Raw genomic sequence first — 18,633 nt, forward strand, 5'->3', positions numbered from 1 at the left:
CTCATCATCCTTCCCTCTTCTTTTCTGACGGTTCTGTAGCTATTTCTTCTACTGATAAAGCAGATCTCTTCGCACAGACTTTCTCCTCCAATTCCACCTTAGACGATTCCGGTGCTGTTCCTCCATCACTTCCCCCCTCTGACTTCCTCATGGCTGACATTAAAATTTCTTCAGCTGATGTATTTTCTGCCATCACTGGCCTCGGTACTAACAAGGCATATGGGCCTGATGGGGTCCCTCCTGTTGTTCTCAAGAACTGTGCTTCTGTGCTTACACCCTGCCTAGGCAAACTCTTTCGCCTTTGTCTGTCAACTTGTACCTTTCCTTCTTGCTGGAAGTTTGCTCTCATTCAGCCAGTCCCAAAGAAGGGTGACCACTCCCAACCCTCCAACTATTGTCCAATTGCTTTAACGTCCTGTATTTCAAAAGTTTTCGAGTCAATTCTCAATAGAAAAATTTTAAGGCATCTTTCCTATCACAACCTTCTTTCCGATCGTCAGTATGGGTTCCATCAGGGATGCTCCACCGGCGATCTTCTCACCTGCCTTTCAGACTCCTGGTCATCCTCCTTTCGGGACTTTGGCGAAAGCTTTGCCATTGCACTTGACATCTCAAAGGCTTTCGATCGAGTCTGGCATAAATCTTTAATTTCCAAACTGCCCTCCTATGGTTTCTATCCTTCTGTCTGTGCGTTCATCGCTAGCTTCCTTTCTGGTCGTTCTATAGCCGCTGTTGTAGACGGCCATCGTTCTTCTAGATCTATCAACAGTGGTGTTCCTCAGGGCTCTGTCCTATCACCAACTCTCTTCCTTTTATTCATCAATGATCTTCTAAGCTGTACATTTACCTATCCACTCATACGCTGATGACTCCACCCTTCATCTTTCCATTCGGTTCTCGCAACGCCCATCTCAACAGTTACTTCAACAAACACGGGATGAGGCTATGGCACACCTAATGTATGATTTGGCTCGTATCTCTGACTGGGGTAAAAATTATATGGTTGTTTTTAATGCATCTAAGACTCAATTCTTACACCTATCAACCCGACAAAATCTTCCACAGGTATACCCACTAATGTATAATAATATTCAGCTTAATCCTGCATCATCCTTGAACATGCTTGGGGTTTCATTTACTTGGGACTTATCTTGGAAAGATCATATTACATCTCTTGTAAAATCTGCTTCTAAGAGATTGGGTGTGCTAAGCCGACTCCGCTCTTTCTTTACCCCTGCACAATTGTTGACTCTATACAGGGGTTTTATCCGGCCCTGTGTGGAGTACAACTCTCATGTGTGGGGAGGCTCCCCACATACAGCACTTCTCAATAGGGTGGAGTCAAAGGCTTTTCGTGTCATTAACTCTCCTCCTCTTACTGACTCCCTTCAACCTTTGTCTCTTCACTGCACTGTTGCATCTTTATCTCTTTTCTATCGCTACTTTAATGGTCACTGCTCCTCTGAACTGTCTGCTTGCATTCCTCCACCTCTACGACAGGCGCGTTGCACCCGTCTGGCAGCAAACTCTCATCCCTTTTCTGTCCAACTCTCTAATGGAGGAGTTAACCGTTACTCCCAGTCTTTCATTTATGCAACAGGTCAACTCTGGAACTGTCTCCCTCTGTCTGTATTTCCTGCTGCCTATTATCTTCAGTCTTTCAAAAGCAGTGTGTCCAAGCATCTCAAAATGATCGGATCTTGAATTTGGCTCTCTGTTGTATTTTGTTTTTCTCTTGGAGGGAACTGTTACTGCAGGCTCATGGCCTTTGGTTCCTTCTTCCTCGCATAAAAAAAATAAAAGAAAAAATAAAAGCAACATTGGTGCACCGGCTCCTGGATGGTAAAACCCATTGCTGTGTTATACTGTATAAGCCTGTATGATGACGTGGTGCATAAAGCACTCCTTACTTTACATATATATATATATATATATATATATATATATATATATATATTATGTGAGGAAGAAGGAACCAAAGGCTGAGCCTGGATAACAGTTCCTTCCAAGAAAAACAAAAACAATACAAAAGTGAGCCAAATTCAAGATACGATCATTTCGAGATGCCTGGACACACTGGGTTTGAAAGAGTGGAGATCATAGGAAGCAGGAAATACAGACAGAGGGAGACAGTTCCAGAGTTGAGCCATTCCATAAATGAAGGACTGGGAGTAACGGTTAACTCTTGCATTAGTGAGTTGGACAGAAAAGGGATGAGAGTTTGTTGCTAGACGTGTGCTCCGCGCTCTTCGTAGAGGTGAAGGGATGCAAGCAGACAGTTCACAGGAGCAGTGACCATTGAAGTAACGATAGAAAAGGGATAAAGAGGCAAGAGTGCGGCGAAGAGACAGATTGAAGGGAGCCAGTAAGAGGAGGAGAGTTGATGAGATGAAAGGCTTTTGACTCCACCCTGTTGAGAAGAACTGTATGTGAGGAGCCTCCCCACACATGAGAGATGTACTTTAAACACGGGTGAATAAAACCCGTGTATAGAGTCAACAACTGTGCAGGGGTAAAGAAGGCATGGAGTCGGCTTAGCACACTCAATCTCTTGGAAGCAGATTTTTTTTTTTTTTTTTTATGCAAGGAAGAAGGAACCAAAGGCCATGAGCCTGCAGTAACAGTTCCCTCCAAGAGAAAAACAAAATACAATAGAGAGCCAAATTCAAGATCCGATCATTTCGAGATACCTGGACACACTGCGTTTGAAAGACTGGAGATCATAGGCAGCAGGAAATACAGACAGAGGGAGACAGTTCCAGAGCGACCATAAATGAAAGACTGGGAGTAATGGTTAACTCTTGCATTAGAGAGTTGGACAGAAAAGGGATGAGAGTTTGCTGCCAGACGGGTGCTACGCGCCCGTCGTAGAGGTGGAGGAATGCAAGCAGACAGTTCAGAGGAGCAGTGACCATTAAAGTAGCGATAGAAAAGAGATAAAGATGCAACAGTGCGGTGAAGAGACAGAGGTTGAAGGGAGTCAGTAAGAGGAGGAGAGTTAATGAGACGAAAAGCCTTTGACTCCACCCTATTGAGAAGAGCTGTATGTGGGGAGCCTCCCCATACATGAGAGTTGTACTCCACACAGGGGCGGATAAAACCCCTGTATAGAGTCAACAATTGTGCAGGGGTAAAGAAAGAGCGGAGTCGGCTTAGCACACCCAATCTCTTGGAAGCAGATTTTACAAGAGATGTAATATGATCTTTCCAAGATAAGTCCCAAGTAAATGAAACCCCAAGCATGTTCAAGGATGATGCAGGATTAAGCTGAATATTATTAAACATTAGTGGGTATACCTGTGGAAGATTTTGTCGGGTTGATAGGTGTAAGAATTGAGTCTTAGATGCATTAAAAACAACCATATAATTTTTACCCCAGTCAGAGATACGAGCCAAATCATACATTAGGTGTGCCATAGCCTCATCCCTTGTTTGTTGATGTAACTGTTGAGATGGGCGTTGTGGGAACCGAATGGAAAGGTGAAGGGTGGAGTCATCAGCGTATGAGTGGATAGGGTTAGATGTACAGCTTAGATCATCATTGATGAATAAAAGGAAGAGAGTTGGTGATAGGACAGAGCCCTGAGGAACACCACTGTTGATAGATCTAGGAGATGAACGATGGCCGTCTACAACAGCGGCTATAGAACGACCAGAAAGGAAGCTAGCGATGAAGGCACAGATAGAAGGATAAAAACCGTAGGAGAGATGCAATATGATCTTTCCAAGATAAGTCCCGAGTGAATGAAACCTCATGCAAGTTCAAGGATGACGCAGGACTGAGCTGGATATTATTAAACATTAGTGGGTATTCCTGTGGAAGATTTTGACGGGTTAATAGGTGTAAAAACTGAGTCTTTGATGCATTAAAAACAACAAGATTAATTTTACCCCAGTCAGAGATACAAACCAAGTCAGACATTAGGTGTGCCATAGCCTCATCCCTTGTTTGCTGAAGTAACTGCTGAGATGGACATTGTGGAAACCGAATGGAAAGGTGAAGGGTGGAATCATCAGTGTACGAGTGGATAGGGTTAGATGTACAGCTTAGGAGAGCATTGATGAATAAAAGGAAGAGGGTTGGTGATAGGACAGAGCCCTAAGGAACACCACTGTTGATAGATCTAGGAGAAGAACGATGGCTGTCAACAACAGCAGCTATAGAGCGACCAGAAAGGAAGCTATAGATGAAGGCACAGATAGAAGGATAGAAACCGTAAGAGGGCAGTTTGGAAATTAAAGATTTATGCCAGACTTGATTGAAAGCCTTTGAGATGTCAAGTGCAATGGCAAAGCTTTCGCCAAAGTTCCGAAAGGAGGATGACCAGCAGTCTGAAAGGTAGGTGAGAAGATCGCCAGTGGAGCGTCCCTGATGGAACCCATACTGACGATCAGAAAGAAGGTTGTGATAGGAAAGATGCTTTAAAATTTTTCTCTTAAGAATAGACTCAAAAACTTTTGAAACACAAGATGTTAAAGCAATTGGACGATAGTTAGAGGGTTGGGAATGGTCACCCTTCTTCGGGACTGGCTGAATGAAAGCAAACTTCCAGCAAGAAGGAAATTGCATTGCTCACTGTGTTACTTAATGTTTCAATTGGTTGAAAACAGAACCTCATTCAGGCTGCTGGGAGGTGAAAGGGCGTTCAATGGTCAGCCAGTATGGCCACAAAAGCTGTGACTTTGGTTACTGCCTTGGAAGTCAGTGAAGTGTATTACCAGACTCCCTGCACAAACACACGTAGACTATACGCAGTTTTACACTCTCCCAGCAGCACCACGCCACCGATATATTTTGTGTAGCCGTGGCCACATACTAAAACCTTGTGTTATAATGGCAGACAATGGACAGACATGCATATTGTTGCCTATGTCGCAGTTTGTTACATGTCCGTTCATCACACAATCGTTGCAGACATCATATATTGTGTTAACATGGATCTAGTTTGGCCAGTTGCATTACTGGACCCCTACACAAACAAGGCTGGACCACGCAATTTTCCTAGCAACACCACACCACTGACATGCCTCTGTAACAGTGAATATTAGTCCGATACTATCCTTGCAATTTCATGACAGACAATGGACACAATATATCAATCGCAGGAGAAAAGGAAGCAGGATGTAAAATATAATGATGTGTCCTGTGCATGGGGCACTGTGGTGGTGGTGATTGTAGATGGAAGAGAACGTCATTATGGTATTGTTGTATAGGGCCGCCAAACGAGATTCATAATAGCCTCAAGTTCCACAATAGAGTTTGATATTACGAATATCTGTGATGCCGTGTCCCATGACGCTGAACATTGAAAACGATATTCCCAAGGCAGTTAGAAACAGAATAATTGGAGGTAAGGGGGTACTTGAGGAGAGGTTGGTCAGTGTGACGGGGTATTAGGAGAGGAAGGAAATGCTGAAGCAATAGAGAGGGTGGGAGGGCTTGAGGAGAGGTTGGTCAATGGGACGGGGTATTAGGAGAGGAAGGAAATGTTGCAGCAATAAAGAGGGTGGGAGGGCTTGACCACCCGTTTAGGTGGAGAGGTGTGTGTGGAAGTGGGCTGTTGTGGAGAAGGAGCAAGTGAGGAGGTGGGCTGGTGGGAGTAGGGTCATCACCAACATATGTGATGTTTGGCGTTGGTATGTGAAATATAGGCGTTTTTTGTAGCACCTCGGAAAGTCAAAGGGGTTTGAGATTCCGCTGTTGGAAAGTCAAACTCCTCACCGAGGAGTTTGCCTCTGCAGTGGTGCATACCCAAACTACCAATCAGCGTGTTGTGTAGCGGAGTGTAGCCAGTTAGGGAGTTTAGCATGGTGTTTAATTCGCAGTATCAGAAGATAACCAGTCATTTTTTATATTATAATGGATAACAAATAATCATGTTAATGACTATGTGACATTAAGGAATTCTAACAATGTACTTTATTACGATAATAAATTAAAATGTTTTGTCTCGCACCATCTCGCACCTCCAGCCCCAAATGGCGGACGCGTCCGATGAATTGACTGTGGTTTTGGCTTCGTTCCAACGAAAGTACAAAATTACAACATTCTGACGTAACGTCTCTGCCAGTCATAAGTATTTTCATGTTATGTGTTTCTTGAGGGATATAGATGCATTTCCAAACCGTGAAAGGTGCTTGGATCCCTAAATTTTCGAGTTTATCATACATCTTTTCGCAGGAACTGCAGCCATTGAAACAAGTTAACAAATCCACTGCGAGGTCGGGCTTAAATGAGTAGGAGAGTAAACGGTTCCTACTGGCCTTAATTTCTGTTTCGGAATGGAATGAAAATTGAAAGTAATGCTCTACGTTTATCTTATGAGCATAAAATGTCATTATGAAAAAGTTGTCACCTCATTTCCTTGCAGACTGGCTATGTACGACAGTTCTTCCGAGGCTCACTGTGCTCGTTCGTCTGGCTGTGCTATTGCTTAGCGTTCTGTAAACTCTAACAGCGGAAACCCAAACGCTTTTGACTTTCCGAGGTGCTACAAAAAACGCCTTATTACTCCCTCTGGATGAACAGTGTGTGTGTGTAGACACACGATTAAACAGTATAATGCGTTTGGAGCAAAGGAGGGCCTGAATGTGTTATACTTGTATGAAAATTAATGCATGAATGTTTTAAAGATAAGATAATAAACGATGATCAGTGTTGCTGGATGTTCTCACAACTATCCAGCCTAATGAAATAACACCTCGAAGAAAGCGACATCATTTGTGGACTGAACACCCGTAACACCATTATTTCAATTGTCATTCATTATGCAAATACAGCACATATCTCATTACCTCCGCGTGATCCATCAGTATGATGACTGCACAACATTTTCGCACAAGCCAATAGCTGTCCAACACTCAAAGCAGCTATAATCCTATGCAACAGGATATCTACTTATACCGTGGTTTGAGAATATAATTATTGTTCTTCCTCACAATAAAACAGACTGGATGGTGCACAACATGGTATGACCATTGTGTCACATGCATAATCACGAATCATTTATGGCAACCCTGGTTCAGCCACAAAAATGTTACAGCAGTTGAGTCACACACTCACTAGACAGGTGAACCACGTTTCGAAACACCGGACATCACACTTTCTAACATTTACGTTCAACTACAATTGTTCACCACATTGTATGGCGAACATTAAGACTCCAACATTCATCCAATACACGTTATTGAATACGGAGTTACAGATCACCCTAGAGCTTCTGTATAGTCACACCTTGTTCATCTTTCTAAACGAAACACGACAAAGTTTCGATACATGAACCTCCACCACCTGTCCCCCCCTCCCCTCCGTTCCACCTCGCCTCACAGTCAGCTCCTGTCAGAGAAACAATGGGAGCCAATGGCGTTACTATTTGTTTTTCTCACTACCTTCCACTATACATACGTGGCAAACACTTGTATTTGCAGACAGAGTATGACTTGACAGAACATTGTTTCTGTGGGTACTAGATACTGTAGCGGAGGGGTAGCTCTGCCGGGTCTGCCCATTCACTTACTACGATGTAAACAAACACAGTGGTGCCACATTTCACCAAACACACCACTCGCTGTACTCGTTAGAAGTGGAGGTAACTGTACATGACGTTGTGCCTCTCATTTCCTTTGACCAACATTAGAAATATTGAAATTTGACTATTAAATTAAATTCAGTAAAATTTATTCAATAAACTTTACTGAATTTTACTTTAAGCTGTTCATTGCATTTTATCTTGTACATGTTATTGGATGAAATTAAATGAAGAAACACTGAAACTGTTTCTGCCCTGAGGGTCGCTCAGCCCAAAAAAATCAGTGTTCAGGGTCGCGGCCAAAAATTTTTGGGAAACACTGTTCTGCGTCATAGCCTACATCAGTCCTTCCATCTTTCAGTCAGTAGTGTACCTCTGTCGCATCTCACCATTCATACCATCTGCTTGTGGGGGATATCATATCTCAGTTTTCCTTCATTGCTGAACCTATTTCCACTCGATCACCTCACTTTCCACTCACATTTCGTTTCACTGCACTGCTCACACCTCATATCTGATATTAGCTAATACCTGGAGTAAAATTTATATTCCACTCAGTAAATGATTAACACTGTGAGTGCGCCCAGCTTATGTCTGCCTTTGAGGTCAAGAAGTGCTGACCTAGTATGGAGACTGCGGATACGATGCCACCAAGGAGTGAGAGACCCACTGGGAAGAGTGACATGGCACCACTGCCCAATAGGTAGTCCTGGGTTGATTCCTTGCCATGGCTTCTGTAGGCGGTCCATACCCCGATGCCTACTGACACCACCAGCATGAGGCTGAATAGAACGTAGTCTACCATGCTGAACTGCACCCCAGCCAGGCTCTCATCCCCACCTGACGTCATGACTGCACCAGTTTACCAGTGATGCTGTTGCCTGTTGGGATTTATTAGATTATTGTGGCACTACTGGTGAAATTATTCCAAGCCCATCACTGAGCCAATTAGTAAATCTAGTAATATTTTTTTTATTATCATAGAACTAGCCTACTGGCGAAGTTTTTCCAAATAGACCAGTCACTGAGCCAATCAATAAATCTGATAATTTCTTACTTTCTTACTCTGTGGTTGCCCAGGCATCAACTTGGTTTGCAGGTATCTCATCTTTCCATTATACTCACACTCAAAGTGGTGGTGTATTGCTTTACTTTGATGAAAAGTAATCACATATCTCAGGTAAGTCAGGTCCCTGTGACTCACTCTCACCTGAATACAATTATCTGTTTGTGTATCTGCTTACAGAAGCTGTGTACTTTGGAGGGTCCTGAGCAACACTGATTCCGCATCCCATGACCTTCCCCCCGCCACACACACACACACACACACACACACACCTTACAAGAAAGGACATTCACTGCTTGTAAAAACTACCTCTCTCGTAGTTGACTATGACCCATATCATGACCTCTGTTGGTGATTTGGACATGTGTCAGTACGTCAAAGCAGAGAGAGAGCTAGAGGAGATGGGGGAAATTGGGGAATATGGAACAGGAGAGAGAGAGAGAGAGAGAGAGAGAGAGAGAGAGAGAGAGAGAATTCTTGACAAGATTCATTATGAGTGAGAGTAGAATACTAAAGCCACACCTTTCCTCCTGCACATGGTGACAAGGTGGTTCTTGGGGTACGTCTCATCAATGCGGTTGTGCGTCATACTTTGAATTTTATGAGGGAGTGTTATTGTCCAAATGCTACGAAACACCTGGGACTATGGCTGGGCGGCACATGCAGGGGTTCTCAACCTCTTTAGTCTTATGTACCCCTTGAAGTCTTTCAGTATTGGTCACGTACCCCTTGCCCACAGTGCAGCATTAGGAAGGGTAAAAAGAAATGCATGGTTTATTGACTTAGTTTATTAAGTTTAAATTGTGTTATATATGTGGAGCAGACTAACTTTTCAATTAATGTGAGTAGGTCACTATGAGGTAGTGTTGATAGGAACTAGTTACTGTCATAGGGAAACACTATGTGACTGGCTGTTAGCATGCAATACATTTACTAAAACAGAACTATAGCAGACAGTTTTCGATCATTGTGACAGTGAACTAGTGCTGCTTGCAGCTAGTTGCAACTTGTAACTAGTAACAGTGATAGGTAAGTCACCGTGTGTGTGAATAGCATAAAATAAAATAATAAAACAGAACTAAATCAGACACATTTTTCCAATATCTGTGACTGTGAGGTAGTGGTGCTATATACAGCTTATAACTAGTTACTCATGGGGAAATTACTGTGTGCGTGACTAGCGTCACTAGCATGAAAAAAAATTAACAAAATAGAATTAAGAAGGCATTGTGTTCCACCAACTGCGAACTAATGCTGATTGTTAAGCCTCGCAACTAGTTATTAGTAACTAGTTACTTACTCATAGGGAAGTCAGTGTGTGTGACTGCATTAAAATACAAGTATATATTAATTCAGTGAGATGGTTGGGCCTGTTTCTTTGCTACCAACAAGTCAATCCTCGGCACAGCGGTATGTAGAAGGAAACGATTACCAGTTATTATGGCTGCAATGTAGACACATGACTTCGTAGCCGCAAGCAAAATCCATGACAAGCGAGGGAAAAAAATCAGACTACAAATACACTGGAAACCATGAAGCAGATCTCAACGTACCTGAGGGTGAGGGTAGTGAGGGAAGAGTGGTGAGTGGGTGACAGTGAGAGGCGGACAGTGCGTCTCACTTTGGTACCTGTTCGGTACGCGTGAGGAGAGACGTGATCGATAGAAAACGAGCAAGGGTGACTACTGTATTATGGGTTTGCAAGGTTGTGTGGCAAGTGTAGTCCAAGAGAGCTTTCTCTCAAGTGACATAACTCCAAGAGTTTCCTTGTTAACGTTGTCACTTAGTGTCCTGGTTCTAGTGGAGGACACATCTAGCCTAGCACATGTAGGCCACTTTCTACAAACAGGTTTGCAGTTATTCAAAACCGAAGTATTTTGAGAAACCTGTCACGTACCCCCAAAATTCCTCTCACGTACCCCTGGGGGTACGCGTACCCCAGGTTGAGAACCCCTGCTCTACAAGATGCCAAGCAGGGACAATGCCTTACACCGCATAACCTCTCCCCCCCCTGCACACCATTGTCTCGGCAATTTACCTGTTACCAGTGACCTGGCCAATAAAGACATTCAGGGCCAGAGTGATTCCCCAATCGATGACAGTTGGGAGGACAAAGTTTACATAGCATTAGAGGAAGAAACAGTCAGAAATGATGATCAGGTAATGTGGGGAAAAAAAGGTCATGAATGATGATGAATTAGTGAGTGAAACAATGCTTATAATGCCTATATTACTGTTTGAAAACCAATATACTCTTGTACTACATATAAATTCGTACCAAGTAAATAAATACTGTTTATGAGTGGATAAAATAGTTACCCTCCCATAGAACTCGTTTTCTTTGGTGCCAGCCTGTTAGAAAACCCAGTCAGGTAAGGAGGTACTCGTACCTGTATCGAGTATTTTAAACCTCAGGTGAGTGATTTCTCTATGAATTTTCGATGTTTCTCACCAAAAGCGGATGTTTGAGCCAAAAAAAAAAAGGTCCAAAAATGTTGGGACTGGGGCGTACCACTGCCCAGAAAACGTCGGGATGGGGCGGGTTAACATGAGACGTTTCTCCAAGAGATATTCGTAACGATATAACATATATTTTGTATTGACTCGAAAACGCTTATAAATTTATTTCATTATTTGTAAATATCGGGATGCAAACATTCCTGTCTTATTCTGGTAATTTTTCATCTCGGACTTAGAGTGTAGGGGTGTGTAATAATAATAATAATAATAATAATAAAATAATAATAATAAAACCAATCTATATGTGCGATTAACAGACTTTTCATATTCCTTTAGACAGAATGACATGGGAAGTCCTAAGTATATGATCAGTCTCTGTAGCTATTATTCCTATCGAACATTACAAAACGAAGGCAAAGAAGCATACCTTTGTCAGTAAACATGTATTGCAGTAATGTACAGTAGACAGCCTCAGAGAACAGTGTGATACCATACAAACAACATACACTTTTGCACTCTGAGAATACGTCAGATGCATTATCATTGGCTAATGATAATGTGACTTAAGCAACTCTCCAAAACCCTCCCACCGAATCATCCCAGCTGGCCACAAACACACATACACTAATTATAAGAGAGCCAACTGGGAGGCCTTTGTAACAGAAACAGAACAATATTTTGAAACACTAAACAGTACACCCATCACAAACATCAACACCGCTATGCACACCTTCAATACGCTCATACAAAATGCAGACAAAAGACACATCCCTAGAGGCAACAGAAAGAGACAAAACCCCAACTTCACACCAGAAATTCAAGGCCTCATCAGACAGTGGGACACACTGCGACACTCCCCAACACCCCATACACAAGACACCATACAACAAATACAAGAATTCAGCACTCAGATAAACAGTAAAATATCAGAACAGCAAACACTAAACTGGAAAAATTACCTCCAAATACTTGACCACAAAACAAACATCAGCAAACTCTACAAAACACTAAACAGCATCACACTTTCCAACAGCAACACCACACAATCACACACTGCCTTCACAACAACAGACACCATACCCTCAAACAAACAACAAACAAACACTCTCATTAATCACTTTTCACAAGTCAGCCATCTAACCCCTCGTCCGGAAGACCAACGTATCATCAGTCGTAAGAGACAGTTTCCCACAGACCCAGACTACGCATCTTTCACTTACAACCAGACGAAGCACATCATTAACAGCCTCAAGCACTCATCTGCCTGTGGACCAGACAACATAAGCAACATTCACCTTAAACACCTAGGACCACAAGGCATACAATCACTCACCAACTTATCAAACTACAGCTACTCACACAACATAATACCCAACATCTGGAAGCATGGCAATATCATCACTATCCCTAAACCCAACAAAGACCCCATGTTACCCTCCTCACATCGCCCCATCACACTCCTCTGCACCCCCTCTAAAGTCACTGAATGACTGATATACAACTAGTCACGCCTCACATTCCCCTAGCCCAGTCACAACATGGCTTTAGGCCACTACACTCCACAAACACCCTTCTTACAGACCTTACACAGAAAGTTTTTGATGGCATGAATTCAGCCAGGGCACCACACTGAACACTCGTAGTCACACTAGACATTAGCAAAGCTTTTGATGCCATCCCCCGCCACAACCTCACAAACAAAATACACAACACAAACATGCACAATATCACAAAAAGATAGCTGGCAAACTACTTAGCAGGCAGATGTGCACACGTAACATTTGCCGGTCAGTCTTCAAACATCAGAAACTTCACAAACGGCGTCCCCCAAGGATCTGTTTTGTCCCCTACACTCTTTAATCTATACATGCACGACGTACCCACACCCCACACACCACAGATACACATAGCTTCCTATGCAGATGATATAACACTTACATGTACACACCAAAATGCAAACACAGCTGCACACATCATTCAACCTTACCTCAACACACAACACAAATGGTTCACCACAAACAGGCTCAAAATAGCCCCAGCCAAATCTACAGTGACTCTTCTCACAAACTGGACAGCAGAACACAGTCACATCCCACACCTCACCATAAACAACACTCTCTTACCACACACACACACACACACACACACACACACAAAATCCTTGGTGTAACATACAATACATCAATGTCATTTAACCCCTTAACCACGGGGCGTCACTATCGTGACGCTTGGGAGCAACGGATCATACCGCGGGGCATCGCTTTTGTGATTCTGTGTTATTTTGAATTCACCCGGGCTTCCAAGTGGGGGCTTGTACCATCTATCAGTACTGCCAATGTCCAACACTAGTCAGCACTCCTAATCTCATCTGTACTCCCATCCATTGTTGACAATTTAGCCATTTCTCCCCGTTCTTGACTCCCCTCCCTACCCCCTCTCCATTACCCTATCCTCTCGCCTGCCCGGCCGTGCTACGCTAAGTAAATCTTCCCTGGAATTTTTCACTGATTTCATCCATTGAAATAAGCCCTATGCCCTATTCTTATACCAAATAATATATACAAGAAAGAAATAAGGTAAGTGAGAGTGCCATACACCTGGAATTGGCTAATTATCACCTGACAACACCTCACGTGCACTCGTTCGCTAATTTTCACTGTTTATTTCCCCTTGAAATATGCCGTATAATCTATGTTCGTAATAAATATACATATAAGGAGGGAAGGGAGAAGCCTAAGTGATATTTACATTCACCTGGAACTACCTAATTTATAATGTATTGTCTAGATTTCCTGCCAATCATTTCACTGCTATGTATAGCTGTGTCAAGAGGCTAACGTTGGGAGTAATGAATTCCCTAGGTAGGCCACCACCCCGGCCCACCCTTATCAGTTCACTCTCATCTTCCAGTATGGAGGTACGTCTGTTCGCTCTTGCTAGCTTCAGGGACTTTTCACCCCCATGCAAAGGGCCCTGTGACCTTTACCCCCTACTAAACCTCGTGTGGAAAGAGGTAAAGGGCTGACAATTGATAAAAGAGTGACTTCGATCTTTCTATTGAGTAAAACAGTGCAAGTGGAATTGTAAATAATGTGTAAACAGCAAGTGAAAGTAATGAATGTAAATATACGTGAACAGTGGAAAATAGTTTTATAAGTTACTTCAAGTGACAGTGCATAACACAGTGTAAATAAAATAGAAATGTAAATTACGTAAATAAAATAGAGAACGTAAATAGAAATGTAAATGAGTAGTATTATAAGAATATGAGTATATACCGTAGGAGTAATGAAAGTGAAAGTTTCACTCTAGCATGTCTAAATACTATGAGTTATGAGAGTGAAGGTGAAAGTGACATTCACTCTCAATGCTAGTATACAGGACGAGAAAGTGAATGCTACGTATTTTACTGAAAGAAATTGAATCCCTACAGTGACAATAAACTAATACTACTGAAGAAAACTTATGGATAAAGACCGTAGATATATATAAGTGTTATATAGTAATAGAAATATAAAGTGTGAGGGGTTTTATGAATAATAAATGACAGAGTACCAAGAGCGAACTAGAGCAAGTACGATGGTCAGACGCGCTTGTAATTTTCATTGCTTTCACAGTGTTTTTTTTTTTTTTGAGTATGGATCCCAAACTACTTAAAAAATCATAGAGTAGTGTTCATAGTGTTAATATATGGCTGTGGTAATCATATTACGGGTTGTCGGGAACTGTAAAGTGGAGACTTCGTTACCCAACTTCAGAGGTCTCCACAAGTCCTACGGTAACCGACAAAGGCTCAACAAACATTCCAGGAGAAAGCTGAAGGTAAGTGCCATAAGCATATGTAATTTTAATATTCTAGGACTAATAACCGATTTTTGGCAAATATTTTTTGAGAGTCTGTCGGAGCCCGAATAACCCCGCGGCACACGCAAAACATTGGTAAACATGCCCACGGTGTAGGGGTTAAACAACACATCACAAACATTAAAAATAAAATAACACCAAGACTCAATGCTTTGAGGTCACTTGCCCATACAACATTCGGACACAACAAAGAAACCACCACCACGGTATACAAACAATACATACGTTCAGTGATGAATTATTCAAGCCCTGCCTGGGCTTCTTACATAACCAAAACACACTACAACACTCCAGACCATACAGAACAAGACCCTAAAAATAATCACATTCTGCACAGCTACTACACCCACAGACCACCTACATCAAGAAACCAAAGTCCTCAAAGTCAAGGATCACCTAGACATGAGAGGCACCCAGTTTCTTGCTGCAGCCTCCACAAACCCACAACATCCACTACAGTACATGGCAGCACATCCACCCACACCAAGGAACATCAAAACAACACCCAGCACACGATACCATACACAAATACTGTCATCTCTCTCCCCTCGCCCACCTCAGACCAGCTTCCAGAAGCATATCCACACTCAGATCACTCGCCGCTCCATTCAGTCACTTAAAGACAACACACAGCTGCATGCACGGCCTCCTGACATCCACCCTTCTGAATCCTATCTTCCTCGTGAGGACAGGGTCCACCTGGCCAGGCTGAGATGTGGGCACCATCCAGCCCTCTTAAGCTACCAGAAGAGGCTGGATGACTCCGTCGCTGATGCCTGTCCAGGATGCAACACAGCACCCCATACTATTAAGCACATTATGGAAAACTGCATATACACACAATCACCTACACCAACAACACAACATACACTCTTTGAGAGCTTCGTGGGAAAGCCCGGTCTCGGCCATGGCCTTCCTAAGGGACTCGGGGCTGTTCGGCCAAACTGCCTATGGAACAACAACAACAACCCTCCCACCCCCGGCCACCCTCCCTCCCACACACAGTTACCAGACATGTAGGCTGTGGCTGCTGCTTCGTGAGCATTCGTTGACCACCAATGCTTCGAACAGTGGGTAATGCGGAACTTTCCCTGACTGTACCTCATAAGCCAATGAGAAATATAGAGTTTTTGTAGATTTCAAAGGAGTGTTTGACGAAACTAACAGTGACAGTAGCATATGAGCTGGCAGATCTTGGAGTGTCTGGTCGAATATTGCGCTGGATAGCTCACCACGTATGTGATATGGAGGCTGGGGTGTGATACTAGTGATACTTGTTGGGACAAATATCACTGGAACTGGAGAGACCACAGGGTGGGGTACTCAGTCCTACTCTCTTCAGTGTCCTCATGAACAGGCTTGCGTCAGACAAGCATTCACAGTATGTACGATCCATCATTTTTGCAGGTGACATCATCATACAAAGTAAGTTGGTCCCTAGTATGCAGACAGCATTGGAGCAGTTGTGAAAGTCGTGCAAATTTCATGGGCTGTTGATTAACGAAAGTAAAACAATATATCAATGTAGACAGCTTAGTGATGTCAGGCTCATATTAAATGAGAACGAATCAGAAAGAGCACAAGGGTACAGATATCGTGCTGTTTATGTAGGATATTCAAATAAAAGGAAAGAAGCTGCAACAAAACATATTACCATGCGCAAGTCTTGGCTTGAGCCGCTAATATCTCTGGCTTGGGCAGGAAGAAGAGCTGGCATCCCTATGCTAAATATGATATACATCAGTACATTGAGGTCATTAATGGACTATTCTGCACTATTGTTGTCTGTAATGGTAGTAGGAGGCTGGGAAAATTAGAAGTGATCCAGAATGAGGTTATGCACATTATACTGGGGTGTCAGAAGAATGCCATAAGAAAAATAATGAGAATGGAATTAAATCTACCAAGTGTCCTAGATAGAATAAATGTAAGTAATGTGAGCAATGTGATGGCCTTAATTAGAGCAGGAAGTGGTGGAGAACTGAGACCATGCTTTGTGAATGCTGAGAGAAAGAATAATACAGAGCATTTTAAGCAAATTAAAGAAAGTATAGAACTTTATCAATTGCAAGAGCAATGTATAGTCCTGCAGGGCGAGAAACCTGATCATACACCTTGGGAGGATGACTCAGTGGAGGTAAACATCAAACCATTAGTAATGAAAAAAGAGAACTATATGCCAGGTGAGCTGAAATACATATACAGTGGCATTATCAGCGAGCTACCAAGGGTGAACAGTTTGCACATTTTCTGTGCCAAGTCTGTGAGTGAGGATGGGAATGTGGGATGTGGAGTACTAATGAGAGAGTACACCGACGGGAACAAAGCAGGACAAGAGTTCAGCCTATGACTAGGTGACTACATCTCGTCCTCCCAAGCTGAGTTACAGGCCTTACACATGGGATTGTCTAAGGTTACTTCTGTTGGAAAGGATGTTTATGTTTGTTGACAGCAAAAGTGCTGTAGAGTCCTTAAACAGCCACAATTCTGAATATGATTCACTAACCTCAGCTTGTAAGGACATGATAAAAGATGGCCACATTTCGTTGACCCAACCCGAGTTACAGACCACAACTCCTAAAGACCTATGGCTGTCGAACGACAGTCATGGAAAATGTGGCATAAAATCCTATGTCTATCGATGGTACTGAGGCTACCAAAAACTGGCGGTAGGTAGCACCACCTCTTTTATGACATATATGGGACATGGCCAATGGAAACTAAGAGATGAGGTGGTGGGAGGCATGATCCGGCCCCCTCCCCGGGTGTTGGGAACCCTTCCTTTCCCCAGGCCATCTCTCCACCTACCTTTGCCCTATTGGATCCTGCCTTCTGTTCCCCCCCCCCCACCCAAACTACAACCATACCCTCTTTAGACCATATTGGGTGTATGTGGCTGACATATTCCCTCCCTTTCCACCCCTCCTGATGCCTCCCCCCCACACTCCCTCCACCTACCTATTCCCCCTTATTTCTCGCTCGTAGTGAGGATTTTTTTTTTTTTTCTTTTTAAGTTTTGATGGTCGATTGACCAGTAACCATTAGGCACATGGGAGTGAAATATACATTTTCTGGTGTGTAAAACCAAGTTTTTCAAATCTATGGGACCAAAATTTACTTTGGTGCATTTTTTTTTTCCTCTACACGATGGGTAACAATTTTTGTTTTTGACGTTTGACGGTTGATATTGCGGTAAACGTAAGTCATATGAGAAACACGTTTTCGGGTGTGTAAACTCAAGCTCTTGAAACCTGTGAGAAAAATTTTACCTTGGTGATAGTTCAAAAATTGGACCCTTTGTGCGATTCTGAGGATAGGAGGACTGGGAGATTTGCAGTCTTGAAGGGTTAAATTTGGGATTTTCTAAGGCTGCTTCTGTTGGAACGGATGTTTATGTTTGTTGACAGCAGAAGTGCTGTTGAGTCCTTAAACAGCCATAATTCACTAACCTCAACTTGTAAGAATAAAGTAAAATTAATAAAGTCAGGCGGAAATAATGTCATACTCACTTGGTTACCGCCCCATGTGGGTATGACGCCAAATGAAAGAGTAGACATTTTGGCCAAAAATGCAGCAGAGAGGGAAAATGCAGACATGCCATGCTATCTGACGAATCGTCAGCTAAGGACTGTAATATGTGAAGAGCAACAAACCATTGCATTGGAGAGAACAGTGTTGTTTGAAAATTGCTCAACATTTAAACACTGCATATAT

The 18,633-nt window shown here is 42.8% G+C and overlaps 1 protein-coding gene across 1 annotated transcript in view; it reads right to left on the bottom strand.

The window, feature by feature from the left end:
* Positions 1-8,379, bottom strand: part of LOC145414006 (sodium-coupled monocarboxylate transporter 1-like) — a 109,141-nt gene extending 100,762 nt beyond the window's left edge. Inside the window, exon 1 of the mRNA XM_080283574.1 lies at positions 8,151-8,379. Within this exon, the coding sequence (XP_080139700.1) occupies positions 8,151-8,379 (229 nt within the window). The remainder of the gene's footprint in view (positions 1-8,150) is intronic.
* Between the last annotated feature and the right edge of the window lie 10,254 nt (positions 8,380-18,633).

Source organism: Coenobita brevimanus, chromosome 98 (assembly GCF_032717465.1).
Source record: "Coenobita brevimanus isolate Jiangsu-jjx chromosome 98, ASM3271746v2, whole genome shotgun sequence".
Taxonomy (NCBI): domain Eukaryota; kingdom Metazoa; phylum Arthropoda; class Malacostraca; order Decapoda; family Coenobitidae; genus Coenobita; species Coenobita brevimanus.